This window comes from Calonectris borealis, chromosome 2, assembly GCF_964195595.1.
Source record: "Calonectris borealis chromosome 2, bCalBor7.hap1.2, whole genome shotgun sequence".
Taxonomy (NCBI): Eukaryota; Metazoa; Chordata; class Aves; order Procellariiformes; family Procellariidae; genus Calonectris; species Calonectris borealis.
The window spans coordinates 47,373,827-47,388,462 of NC_134313.1; the positions used below are offsets into that span (position 1 = coordinate 47,373,827).

The following is a 14,636-nucleotide window of genomic DNA, read 5'->3' on the forward strand; positions in this document are numbered from 1 at the left end:
CAAAAGAGTTCTGAACACGTCATTTAGAAAAATTTATGAGAAACATATTTTGTCCCACTGCTTCACTTCTATCTGGAATTTTACTTACATACAAGAAAAAGACCAACAGTAGTTTTAAGTCACTTTTTTTTGTTACAGTAAGACATATCCAGACTTGCTTAATACCAGTTTATTCCTCCTTCTCCAGCAGTTGGGACTAGCCACACCAGGGGCAATCTGGCTGAGTTTTCAAAAACTAGAGGTCAGAATGAAAACAAGTAGCAGTCAGCCATCCTGCCTCTGTCATAGGCTGATTACCAGCTGGCCTGCTATATGAGCCTTCTGCATCAAAAGGTAGTGTGAGAGAAGCGTAATAAATATTTGTAGGCCCTGAATTATTGTCTCAAAAGCTACCAAATAGGATATACATTTCCACAGACTCACCATGTAAGTAACCATGTAAAACACAAATACTTGTCTAAATTACACAGTTTATTATTATTATTACTATTATAGTTGATCAACTGTCTTAGGATGCACTAAAATTTTCCTTTAGGTGTCCTCTATACAATAACAAACATTTAGGAGGAGCGTGGATAATGCATTTATTTCATAATAGTTGAGGGATTCATTCCCAACTGTCTTGCTGGGTGTCAAGCATTCTCAACTTGCTTTCAGGAAGATGAGCACAATCAAGGCAGTTGGTAAGTGCACACCCTGCAACATTTTATGTACTTTATTATTAATGAGTAAGGCACATTATTTGTAATGTGGATATGTCCATAGGCTTGCTCATTATATCTTAAGGTTTACGAAGCATGAATCATAAAAAACCATCTTTGGGTTTTTTTCTTTGCTTCATAGTAAACTTATCCCTCCCTCGAACTACCGAAACACAAGAGCTTTGGCAACGCCTCAGAGCCCAAAGCTAGTTTAAATCCCAGTTGATGACCATCAACATGATACGAATTTTCAAATGCAATCTGAAAAACACTGTATTTAGAATTTTTGCACTTTCCCCCTCACACAACGGTGCTCTACTTTGCAAGATGCACAAATACAGTTTTGAGAAGAAAAAAATACACATTTGCTAACAATAGCAAATTCAAATTTCTCTAAAAGAACATAACACAAATTAAATACTTATAAGAGGAAAATTAAAATTCTGGCATCTAAGCAGGTTACCCAAGAGAAACCACAAGAACATGAGAAAACAAATTACTTCGTAAACACTGATCAGACATGAATACATAAATAAAACAACGTAACCTTTCTGGAGGTGAGTAAGCAGCACTGCTTCAAAATCTTCTACAGGTAATAAAAGAGTTTCGCGGAGGCTCTCAACTTTATGCAGTAGTCAAAAACATTTTAAAATTTCATAATTAATTACACTTAGACTTCTTCCAGTGTGAGCAAAATGGAAACCCAACACACTTAAAATCACTACAGGAATGTTTTTAGTCATCCTTTACATTACATACGCTGGTGTCAGAGATCCCTCCACCACTTTTTTTCTTCTGCAAAATGTATCTGCTTACAGCTGGACACGCAGATTTTCCACAGATACAAATGGTTAGAGTACAGACAAGGAGGAATAGCTGTTGCGGGATCAACTTGCACCACATACAACCAAGTGAACAACCAACCCTTTTTCATGCTCTGTAAGTTAGTCTCTTAAATTATGTTACCAACCATATAATAGTCTATGAGCGTTTCTTACTGTCTCAGCAGCTTATGCTGAAGTTTTCCCAAAAATTCACATCTCAGAACTGTACAGTTCCATTATTTTAATTGATTAAATATAGATTAGCAGTGTAAGTGTAAGAAAAAAGATTTAATAGCATCAAAATAATTCAAATTAAATCAAGTAAGAAAATGTTGCAATGCACTTCAGCCAAACCATCACAAATGATATGTTATATAAATACAGATACGAGGTAGCTGGCAGCCACAAATCTACCAATTCTGGAAGTGCCCAATTTGTCTAAAAAGCATAAAGTGACAAATATTAATTAAACCTTTCCATTAAAAAAAGAACACCTAGTTTATTGCTTTTAAAGGTTCATTCTTTACATCAGAAATAGGCAAAGGCATATCAAAGAACGCTACCTGGCTGTTGATGGCTTTTGATTATATTCAGTTTTTCAAAAGAACCACTAAATAAAATTTTGAATGCAAATAGCTGACTCGCTCCCAATGTTACATGTTCTCATCAAAACGAACAAAGGGTTGCATTTTCCAAGACGGGGGGGGGGGGGAGGGGGGGGGGGCGGGGGTAGGGAAAGAAGGTGTAATTTCCAAAAGGATAGCATTAACTACTTACTTATGAGAAATCAGTAACAGAACTAAAACCAGTGTTCCCACCAGACAGAATACATTGAAAAAACAGACCAACAATTGCAGGAGAGGCAGAAAGCACTCTAGCTACAAAGACAGTGGTGTCATGGCATATGATGCATGAAATGCAGATGGAAATATGATCATCTGTATTACAGGTGTCATTTTCATTAAAGCTTCCTGAAGTTTCTTTTTTGTGTGTTTCAGAAAAGGCAAAAGTGGAACGGACAAGAAAGAAAAGGCAAGAAACATAAAAGAGCAAAAGATGCAAGAAAGCAAGAATCAAGGCAGCAACTGCAAAAGCAAGAGAAAGGACTGAGAAGTAGGACAGACTTCAGCAATGTGGTCTGAAAACTGCTCTGAGGTCAAGTAAGCAAAGTGAAAGTTATGTTCATTTCTCAAAAGAATCTGGAGGGGAGGTGGAGGCAAATTTTTTTTTTGTTTTTATTTTGGAGTTGGTTTGGGGGATTGTTTGTGGGGTTTTTAAAAATATATATATACACATACACACACACACACAGTGCAAGCTTGTCTAAAGAAGTGGTACGACAGATGACAGAACTTACTCCTCTGCAAAAAACGGAATACCTTGACCTCTCAAGTAAACTAAGCATACAAAAGTGGTAAGAATAAAAGGTGCACGTAAAACCAGCAGCAATATTATGTTTGGCTTTCCACTACTTCTGCAAGTTACTGTACATATATTACATCACTATTATAGAAATGGCACAGCCTCAGACACTTTCCACATTTTATTTACATTTTAAGACTAACTTTAATCTCAATCACATATCCATACATTTCCTTTGTTTCACTAAAACTTAAATGCATGGTTTATTAGAACAAAGACTGTAAACAAATATTTGCCATGTCCGATACATGTAACACACAGGAGCTGCTTAACAGAAATTAATCCCCCCATTTTATAAATACAGGTATCAAAACAATCCTGAACATACTTTGTGACACTACTAGTAGTCGGCACCCACACCCTTGCAAAATTAAACAAGATGAGCAACGGTATTCACTGTACCTGCTACTTTAAAACAAATTTAACTGCAGCTCTTTTACTAAGCAAGATGGATAAAGCATGCCATTTATATTTTGCCTTCTCAAGAGATTATTTTCAGAAACATATATTATTCCACAGCAATCTGACACTTTCTGTCATGCTTTCATCTTGTAAAACCTGAATTCCAATTTTAGGCTATTTCAGGCTTATGCTTAAATGACAGTGCCTCGATAAGAGAAAAAAAAAATTGTGCTGCCTTTTTCTCCCATAGTGCCTGAAAACATATTGGGCATACATATAATATATATATTCTTACAAATGTCCAGGTCATGTATACCAGCTGAAATTCTTTTAATGTGTGGGTGTTTGCATTGTGAGATTTAATCAAGACATTAACATGAGTAGAAGGTTGTTTTTTTAAGACAGAAGTTTGAGAATCAGCTAAAATTAATTGTTGTAAGTTTGTCCCTCTGGAGGTTGTGGAAGCTTCATATTTTCTTTGGACATCATTAGACGTCTTAGCTCTTGAAGTACAACTTTAATGCTATAAGAATTTTGCCATTTTGCTAACACTGGTATGCTCCGTGCATCCACCTGGAAAAAGAAGAGGGAGTTGTAAGTCACGATGAAATATAAAATCTCTACATAAATAACTACTATTGACCTAATTGTTCTAAGAAAGAGTCTAAGCATTCCCTGACACTTTCTTTGTGGCATAAAGTCCCTGTGTTCACAAAATATTTTAAGGAAAACAATCACATACTTACACACAGAAACAGATTCTGCAATAAAATCCATGCAGGTGACCCTTTCATCTGTGCTGATACTAATATTAGTGAGAAGGAAAGGGGTGGGGAAGGGGGGGAGGAGACCAGCAAACCGTTCACTGCAAAACTGGAGCCACATCTTGTAAAAGTTATTAATCTGTTTCAAATTACCCCCCAAAAAGAAAAAAGTAACCACCTTCATTATGCCAATACATACACTTGTGAGTTTCCTCAGTTCTTTAAAAGAACCTGCCACACAAGAGTCCGTAGAATACCTTTCTAAAGGAAAATTTCACTTGTTTTTCCCTTGCTACAAGTATCGTTAGTGATTTATTTCACACCGATATTACATGATGCTTCTGATACATCAAGAGTCACTGCGTATACTAAGAAATGGCTTGAAATATTGAAATAACTGATTCATAATGTCTGGACATTTCTTAGTTCTTTGCATCCTTCTTACAGTAAGTCATCTTATGGAGCCGTGAAGATTACTGTACATCACTTACCAATTTGAATATGAACTGAAAGGAAAGGACATGGGACTTCTCCTATGCGTTTATAAAACCTGTGGGACAATTTACACAATTATATTATAACAAGGAGGTTTCCATAGGAAAGTCAGCAATTGAAAGTCAGCTTGGGAATTGTTTTGGCAGCAGGTAAGTCCTGGCCACCCAGCCCCTGCAAGGAGGAACTTAAGAAGACAGAGGGGCCTACAGCTGTGCAACTGCAAAACAGGCCCATGGGCAGGAACAGGGCTATTGCACGCTACTGAATTCCATTGGCGGAGTAGCACAGGCAGCCCACATGGCTGTAAATGCTGGAAACCACTGCTTTATGATTTAGGCAGCATAAAACATCAAGAAGTTTCTTATCCCATCTTAATTAGGGCAAACTGAAAGAAAAAACAACACTGGAATCAGAAATAAGAAGGTTAACACAGACGTTTTATTTTTAGATTGTTCGAAGTGAGGCTGTCTATTTTCAGACCACCAGATGAGACTAAACCTTTCTGTAGGAGGAAATAGAGCCCAAGGTTTAACAACATGCTGGCTTGGGCAGCAATACTAACCCAAGAAACTTCTGCTCCCTCTCACTAGGCACTTGTTCCTTTAACAGTGCTACTGCCTATCAGCTCAGGTGAAGCATGAAATGTATGTGGAGCTACTTTCTGACCTGAACTCATAGAACCCACCCAGTTTAAAAAAACACCTTGGAAAGAAGTGCCTAAGCAGGATCCTTCATTCAATTCACAGCTCAGCACTATAAGCATTTCTCTTCACACAAAGAACATTCTGCCCAGAGTTGGGAACCCCTTAAAGTCAGTAGAGCTGCCAAAGACAGCATATCATCAAACCACAGTATAGAAGGCAGTCAGATTACTTAATAATTATTGCAAACATTAATGAATTAGGAAGAAAAAGAGCATCAAAAGGAAAGCTCCATTATGCAGCAAGATCATGCCAGTTTAAAACACGCATGAATGGATGAGCTAATACAGAAAGGTTTTGAAAGTAACACTGGTCAGACCACCACTGTAATTCCTGGACTACTACTACTACTTTTTAAAAGGGGTATTTGGTTTAATATGGTAGATAAAAGAGGCAGTATCAGAGCAGAATAATCTTTGCAACTAGAAAATAGGTTCTCTTTTCTTAAAAAGCAGACTATTAGATAAAACCACCAGTGAGTAAAAGGGAAATTCTGATAAGAGATCACCTGTGTTATCAAGTAGCAGCTTAAGTAAGGCATCATTTAGCCTGAATCTTTGTTCTGAGGTACCAAGCTCTTACAGATCTCTTCCTCTCCAATCTTTCTAGGTAAGATTTAACGGCCACTCCAGAGTTTCTATCCAACAAGCTGGACCCAGCAAACTAGGAACAATATGAATTCATTTCAAAAGTTAGAATAGTAAATATCACACTACTCAAAACTGTTCTCTATATAGAAAATGCCATGAGAAATGCATGAGACCGCCATTTTTCCTCATGCAGTCCTACAGAAAGAAGAAAAACTTCATGGTGGTTAACTATGATGGTAACAGAAGAAACAAGGGCTCAGATTTTATGTTCACTTAGCATACAGCTGCAGATGTTTAAGAGCTTATTTCCCCCCTCTCACACACAGACACACTTACTAACATTCTCTGCAGCTAACCTGACATCCTCTTCAACTTAGCAAAATGGAACAAAATGTGAGAGTACTCCCTGAATGCTTTGGTATAAGTCCTCTGGCAGACCAGTAGTTTAAAAAATTTCCATGTTAGTCTGAATCACAATACTTTCTACTAAAGTAGCTGAGGAGAGATCACATTACATGTTACTGACCTGACCAAAAAAAAAAAAAGAAAAAAAAAAATCAATAATGTCCCTGAGAAAAATAGGAGGGAAAGAAGCCACAGTAAACAACTATCAAGGACCAGGTAATGGTTGCAACAGAAGATTCCTAACGAGGACATGCAGCCCATGTGATAATAAACTGCTTTAGAAGACACAGGTAAACCAACATGGATAAGAAGAAAAAGGTAGGTTTAGATTTTGGTACGTTTGAGAAGGAAAACTAATATAATTATCTGTTCAGATAAAGACTGGGTTAGCAAAAAATGGCTGGAAAGGCAGTTGCTCTGGGACTCCCCAAATGAATGTCTTCAGCCTGGCAATTCTGCTTTCCTACCATTTTCCTTTTCCTCGCTTCTCCTCAACCGTGCCTTTGCAGGCTTTCTCAAGTCTGGAGATCTGCCTCAATTACAGCACATAGCAGTCAGTCACTAGTGCTGTTCAAACAATGCAATTCCACATAGGCTGGCTGTACTGGAGTATGAGACCTGATCACTTACAAGTAAGCTCCTCCAGCTTTTCTTTCTTGGCTGGCAATTTGTAGCAACAAAGTCACAGACTGTAAACTCTGCTTTAACAATGTTATGAATGTTTTCTGAGTTAAGACTGCTAAACATGACATTTTCGTTGCTGTTTCTCTCAAGTCTCTTTTCTGCAAGTCACCAACTTTTTTCATGACATCTTGCAGCAGTAAAGATTTTGGCTCAGGTTCTGTTTTCTCTGTTGCAGAATTTATTTCCAAGTTAGTGCACAATAAATTCACTTTATGAAGAACAATGATAAGATATTGGAAGAATGACACAAATGATATTCAAATCACAAAAGCATTAGGTAATATTCAAATACACATCCTGGGACACAGAGGGAGAAATTTCAAGGTCACGTAAAAACTAATAAAGCTGAAAACAGCAACCTGAAGACTATTTTATTCTGGGGGTACATCACTGTAAATCTTTAAACAATAGCAAGAGAAGCAATATGTATAATGCATAATTTTTTTCTAAACAATTGAAATTAAAATAAATAATTTTATACAATGTCGCAAAGTATTCAGTGTTTAAAATGTTCCCAATATCTTAACTTTAAGAAGTAGCAAACTGCTTAGTCTACAATAAACATACTCAAAGCAGTAAGTGGACAAGAGTTTACAGATTTATAGCTGCCAGAGTCCCAAGTGAGTTCAAAAGAAACAAATATTTCCAGCTGTAAATGGTATTTAAATGAACAGAAGTGATTGCAAATCCTGCAAGACAGACTGCTGAAGAGCGCTCTCACAGATGCAAAAATCAGACATCCTCAAAAGACCATGGGAAAGTAAATAGCACGTCAGAATGCAACCTGTGTTTTATCAATACAGGATACACAAGTCTCCAAGAGAAAAGACCCCGCAGCACTAAGAATGATAATTTAAAAACAATTTTACAACAGTGATGCCATTAGCACATAAAGGCATTTTGTCCAACCCTATATAAGTACTTGGACTAGCTTTTCTGAACTTAGTACCCTAATTCCGTATACAAACGCAGTATCTCCATAGGCAAATTGAAAAGCAGAAAACCACAAAAACTAACTTGCAGATAAGAAAAGGAAGGCAATTTAACAGGGTGACTCAGAGAACTTAAGTTTAGTCTTTTGAGATAAAATACTCCTGAAGTAGCCCTCTCCTTTCCTGCACTAAATTTATCGAACAGTGATCTCTGGGATCCCCGAAGTTATACCGCTGATGGAAAAGTTACTTACAAGCAAAACTCCTCTCTGAATTATTTTGTCAATAATATTGACAAAAAGTCAATAAACTTGTAACTGTCAGTACGGTTAAATTATTACACACGTGCACTTTTCATGCAAAGTATAAAGGGACTTGTAAGTCAAGAAGGTTGAGAACGACTGCCAACAAGGCAGTTTGAGACTAGCTTCCTTAGACCACCATTAACTCTAGCACATATCCATCTCCCCCCTCCACCATTCACACTCCAACTCAACAGAAATTATCACTCTCTAAACTCATACTGGGGGCTCTACTTTTCCTGAGGTGTTAACTGGCACACACCTCCTGTAAAATGTTCCTTAACAATGTTACAAATGTTTTGAGTAGTATGATAATACTGATAAAACATACAATTTCAATTGCTGTTTATCTCAGGTCTCTTTTCTGCAAGTCACCGACTTTTCAACTTTAAGCAATGTGATCAAAAGCTGGCCACATGTCAAAAAACAGGGTGCAGAAGCATGGATAGTAGTCTGACGATGAAACCCTGTCATTCATTGAAAGAATGCAGCAAACCGCGTATGATCTATTATATGAGAGACGATCAGAAAGTGAGAGAGCAGCTTGGAAGAAACACAAAGGAATTAAAATAGGAAGCAGCAACATGAACTGTTCCAGGGATGCTGAAGGTGCCTCCAGTTTATCTGACACATTTGGCACAACTCTAGTGAGCACAATGGCAAAATAAGCTAAAATGCAAGATACCAGGACAATGGGCACATTAAAAATTACATACTAAACGAGTTTTAAATTCATTAGTTATGAAAACTGTTTTCATTAAAAATACTGTCTAGTCCTATATAAATCCATTAAAAAAATAAGTTATGTGGTTGCATAGCAAATCCTTCATAAGATGTACTATTTTATAGAACTGTTGGGGAAAAACTGAATTAAGGTTTTGTACATATCAAATTTTCCTGTAGCGACAACTGGATTTTAACAGTGCTTTTAAAACCACCAGGCAGATTTCCTGTCACAGTATTCACCCCATTCCTCAGCAAGCTGAGGGAGCGTAGACTTCTCCAAACTAAAGCTCAAGCCGACTGACTCGGTAAACACAAGCCTTCAGGCTCTGCAGGTCTGAGATTCTGCTTCCGGAAACCAACACCTATACTCTCAGGCATGCACAGATGAAGCAACGAGGGCACACATCTTTACTGATTCAGAATAATACACATTACTAGGGAGAGGTATGAAAATAATATTATAAACATACCAAAAGCTGTGCTGCATTCCATATTGGCAGCTTCTGCTAGTCACAACCTCTTAATAAACACATATACTTAGGCCACAAGCCACCGTTGTGATGAAGGGCAACAGCTGGTTTGTAGATAGCAATTTTAATAAGATCTTCAGGTAGAGTAAAGTTGTTGGCTACGCAAGAAGTACTTTCAAATTAATTTTAGATTATTTCTGAAGTGTTAGTGCACTGGCTTTGGATGACCAAACAGTACACTATCCTAGCACCTGCAACAGCTCAAATGAACCCCTAAGAAACTCTCCCTGAGAAACTCTCCCTCCTCTACAGTCATTGAGATACTTAAGCTTCACATTTCAGTACTGTTAATTACACAAATGCAAGTCCACCTCCCTTTTAAATTTTGCAAATTACTTAAAATCCAAAGATGCTCTCTGACTCACTTCTAAGTATAACCTTAACCCAATTACTTTGCATTCACTAGAGACAAACGTACACACAGACAAGTATGATATATTATTGTATTTCCTGCTGATATACACATACACTACTGTAATGCAAGACAGCTCACATCTCTTTTCACTGAGCAATGGGGTATCTCAGAGTTATTCACAGGACTAAAGTACCTAGTGAATTATGGAGTAACAAACTTGCGTGAGCTGCTGCTATTGCTCATGTACGTGAACTGATCTTCAAAATGAAAGTGATTACCATCTATATCAAAAGATCTTAACACTGAAGCTCAGAATCACCTTGGATTTGAATAAACCCATTATAAAGAAAATAAGAGTTTAAATACATCGGTTCATTATAGGTGAGTTACTACATCCAGAGTGAGACTCATCAAGAATAACCTCCATTTTTAATTAATGGAAACATCAGATAAAGTTTGTAGTACTCCTGTTACAATATTAATCTAATCCCCTTTTATAAGAGTATTACAAGGGAAATACCTACACATGGCTTAAACTTTTTTTTTTCTGTTCAAAACTAAAATCTTCAGCTTCATTTAAAAGAAACAACTGTTTCAATACTATAAATAATTCTCATCTCATTGATAAGCCACTAAGAACCACTAACATATTGTAAATACCTAAAGATTTGAAGTAGTAGGCAATCAAAATTTGATGGAACCAGAATTGGCTTTAACATGCAACAATCCAACACCACACACCATCTCTTCTGCCCTGAAGGACTGTTATGACAGATGGAGCCCAGAGTCATGGACTAAATAAACTCAACGGACATTTTAGAGGGATGGCTCATAAACTAAGGCAATGATATCTCTGTGTATATATCAAAAGACAGGAAAAGTGGTGGTGATTAATTGGAATGTATTGGAAAGCATGAGACCTGCGCATGACGTAGATGGTATAGAATAAGGGGTGGATACTGTCCTGGTTTTGGCTGGGATAGAGTTAATTTTCTTCCTAGTAGCTGGCATAGTGCTGTGTTTTGGATTTAGTATGAGAATAATGTTGATAACACACTGATGTTTTAGTTGTTGCTCAGTAGCGTTTACGCTAGTCAAGGACTTTTCAGCTTCTCATGCCCTGCCAGCTAGAAGCTGGGAGGGGGCACAGCCAGGACAGCTAACCCAAACTGGCCAAAGGGACATTCCATACCATATGACATCCTGCTCAGTACATACACTGGGGGAGTTGGCTGGAGGGTAGCGACCACTGCTCGGGGACTGGATGGGCATTGGTCGGCAGGTGGTGAGCAATTGCATTGTGCATCACTTGTTTTGTATACTCTTATCATCATTATTATTTTCCCTTACTTTTCTGTCCTATTAAACTGTCTTTACCTCAACCCATGAATTTTACTTTTCTTTTCTGTATTCTCTCCCCCATCCCACTGCAGGGGGGAGAGTGAGTGAACGGCTGTGTGGTGTTTAGCTGCCTGCTGGGTTACACACACAGAAATAATTTATAGTACAGATTAACAACATGGTTGATCTTACCATTTCAACTTACCATTCCATTGGAATTATTTATTCCATTCATATTAATTTTAGTTACAAATCTAACTGTAGGAGGTGCTTCTGGATATTTAGGTCCACACTCTACTTTCAGACTGTATATTCTGTTTTCATAGTTTGTCTAGAAAGCAAAAAGACAGACTAATGCATCTTACCAAAAGCTGAATATTAATTAAAAAAAAACAAAGCAAAGGCAAGAGGAATAAAGATGAAAAGATATGAAATAATTATAAATCTGTTAATATTATGCACCAGTTGATAGTCTTGGATTACTGATTGATATTCCACTGTTTTGGTTATATTGATTACTTGATGAATATGTATAAATTACACTACTTATTGACTGTACCATACAAAAGTTTTAACAGAATACAGTTCTTTTTTTAATTCTCTTTAATTTACTCTTATCCCTCCTACCCACCTGCATTCCCAAAACAACTTTGGCACAGTAGGGTGCTGAGAGAAAAATCAATAATTTTTAGGAAAATTACCGCTCTCCCCTGTGAAAAAAATCTAACACTGCAAAAAAATTGGAAATGGAGAAAGACAAAGATGCCAATAACCCAACAGTTAAGACACAACCAAGAACAAGATTAAAATAGTATTTGCAAAAAACATATTCTAGAAGTAATTAACACTCCAGAAGATATCTAAGACTTCCATAGCTGAGGATTGCTTGGTTTACTAGAGGATTTATAAACTTTGGACAGTAAAGTGACAGCTAGTTTGCAGCAGACATCACTCCAAAGTGACCATGGAACAGATCATTCTAAGTGCAAATGTATTTTGAGAAAGTCCAATTAGAAATTAATACGGTTCTATCTTTTTTTTAACGTTGTCAAGTAGGCCATGCATAATAAGAAATGTCAGTGGCTCTGCTGGTCACTGATGCACGTGCCTCTGTTCTCCAAAAGAAAAATAAACCCAGTTTCTACATCTGTCTTTCCATTGGCACAACAGATACAGCTAACATGAACTCAAAGCAGTAACATGCCTCTGAACTTTCCAGAAGTACCATCTTTAAGCTGTTCTGCATCAGCCAGCTGTCACTCTCTCCAAGCAGAAGTATCAAGCATGCAGTCAAGTTATCAAATGACAGTCCACTCTGTCGTCAATTAAAAGGCAGAGTGGAAATCGGACTACTGAAGCACCCTAACTGTGTCCTATAATTTCAAGAAGCCACAGAGACTAAGCAGCAAGTGGGTCAGAAAGAAACAAGGCGAAGCAGGACATCCTTTGTTAGAAAAAAGGTTTTCTATTATTCTTTCCCATTAAAAGCTAAAGGCCCAATAAAAGTAATCTTGTTCTGCTACAGGTAACATAGCTGCCACCACAGCAAGAAAACACAGTAATAAAAATTCTCATTATTCAGATAAAACAATTTACTTCCCCAGAGAGGGATGCTGTCAGTTATAGTGGAAATAGGCCAAAACATGTATACACTGCTCACAACTCTGAAAAATTCTAAGAACAGCACTCATTCTCATTCCCTTATTCCTATTCAGGCAGCTTCTCAATTTTGCTCAGTTTTTCAAGTCACTGTTTTACTGCAAGCCAAGCATCCCTGGCTAGCTCCCGCAAAAGCCTAACCCCCCCCCCCATTTTTTCCAGGGTCAGAAAAATGTTTCCTTTAATCCAAAACAAATCTTCCCCTCCCCCCCTCCATATTGGCTCACCCTTCAAATGAAGGAAGAAAAAAAATTGATAAGCAATTTTTGCACGGCTCTAGAGAAGCCATATACGTGAAGAAATTAATGATGTGGATGGTATTGGCAACTTTCTGTGTTCTGCCTAACTGCACATTGTCTACCTATCTCAACCAATTCCAAAAATACTCATCATCTACAAATCCTAAAACTGGATATGCAATTCTTCTCATCAAAATACCACCACTGGCTTGGGAGCTGGTGGCTTTCACTTTCTACAGTCACCATGTACTGCAAGTCATTCTGTCAGCAAGACTGCACGTCCCTGAAAAGGCCTAAACTATTACTTGCATGCACTCTTTCATAAAGAAAATAAAATGACAGCAATATAAATTGACCAGAATTAAAAGTGCATCCGAGGTTGTTTTTTTTTTTACTTTTCAAAACATATGGGCTCCTACATAATAATCACTCCCTTCAAAGATGTCCTAGGATTCTACCTTAGGTTGAACCAGAAACCAGCCACAGGCTGTTTGGAGAGTCAGGGAGACACTACTTTACTTAGCTCCAATTTGCAAGTTCTTTTCAAAAACCTATAAGATTACAAACTTTCTTCAAAATGTATTCAAACACTGTGATTCCACAGAAGCTTGTATCCAAAGCACACCATCATGACACTTATATTTTAAATTGGTTCTCTCTCAAATGCATCCAGATCTTAGGAGCTCAGCACAATTATGCAGATGTTCAAAACAGTCTCCTGCAAGTTACAACTAACTCTGACTTCCAAAAGGAGCTTGAATTACACTGAATCTAACTGTGGAACTTTGTTACTCTGGAAGACATTATCTTCGCTGAGGCCAATTTCTGATCTCAGTTCTTGTCTTGGATAGTTCTTTCAATAAACTCTGCAGCACTAAGGACACACAAGATAGTAACCTCATGTTAGCAGTGAAAGACATACGCTAACGTAGAGCTACTTGAAGTATACTCATTTAAAGTTCTCATTTACACAATGATCTCTTGTATCATATTGTAACTCATGAGAAAGCGTGCACAAAAGTTACACATCAAGTAAAGATGTGTCCACTCGTATCTGATGAGGCTGATACTCAGACACTAGAGATGATTACTTCTTCTGCAGGTTTTATCAGCCTAGATGACATTCTACAGAACTTAAAAGGTCACAAGGATTTGAACTTTCTGTATATATTTTATCTTATTTGAGGTAATTAAAAACTGCTTGGTCTTTAGGCATGATTCAACTGAATTGCATAAACTGCTATACTGAAAGACTTTGATAAAAGCTGTGAAAGTTGAAAAATACATTGTCAGTTTGCTACAGAATTGAAATTGTGGAAAGTCAGTTACCCCGTTTACTATACTATCACTGTACACTTATGTGCAGTAATGATGGAAATATAGACTGAGTATATTCCTAACTCAGTAATAAGGCTCAAATCACGACTGGCTTTACACAGACAGCTGCAGAAACAGGTAGTAGGGGAGGCTAGACTGAAAACATGCCAGGAAGTGATGAATTCTAACATGAATATACAGTGTTTCTACAACTTCATACATTCAATTTTAACTAATTCCTTTACAC

At 37.4% G+C, this 14,636-nt stretch overlaps 1 protein-coding gene across 4 annotated transcripts in view; it reads right to left on the minus strand.

Moving 5' to 3' along the window:
• Positions 1-3,050: 3,050 nt before the first annotated feature.
• UBE2V2 (ubiquitin conjugating enzyme E2 V2) overlaps positions 3,051-14,636 on the minus strand; it is a 31,330-nt gene continuing 19,744 nt past the window's right edge. For 2 of the 4 annotated variants that reach the window (XM_075141890.1, XM_075141892.1), the window contains 2 exons: positions 11,380-11,505; positions 3,051-3,922 (listed from right to left, as the gene is read on the minus strand). In XM_075141890.1, coding sequence (XP_074997991.1) covers positions 3,776-3,922; positions 11,380-11,505 — 273 coding nt within the window. In that variant the 3' untranslated portion in view covers positions 3,051-3,775. Of the gene's footprint in view, positions 3,923-11,366; positions 11,506-14,636 lie in introns of all 4 variants that reach the window. The other 2 variants (XM_075141894.1, XM_075141893.1) reach the window with 2 other exon arrangements.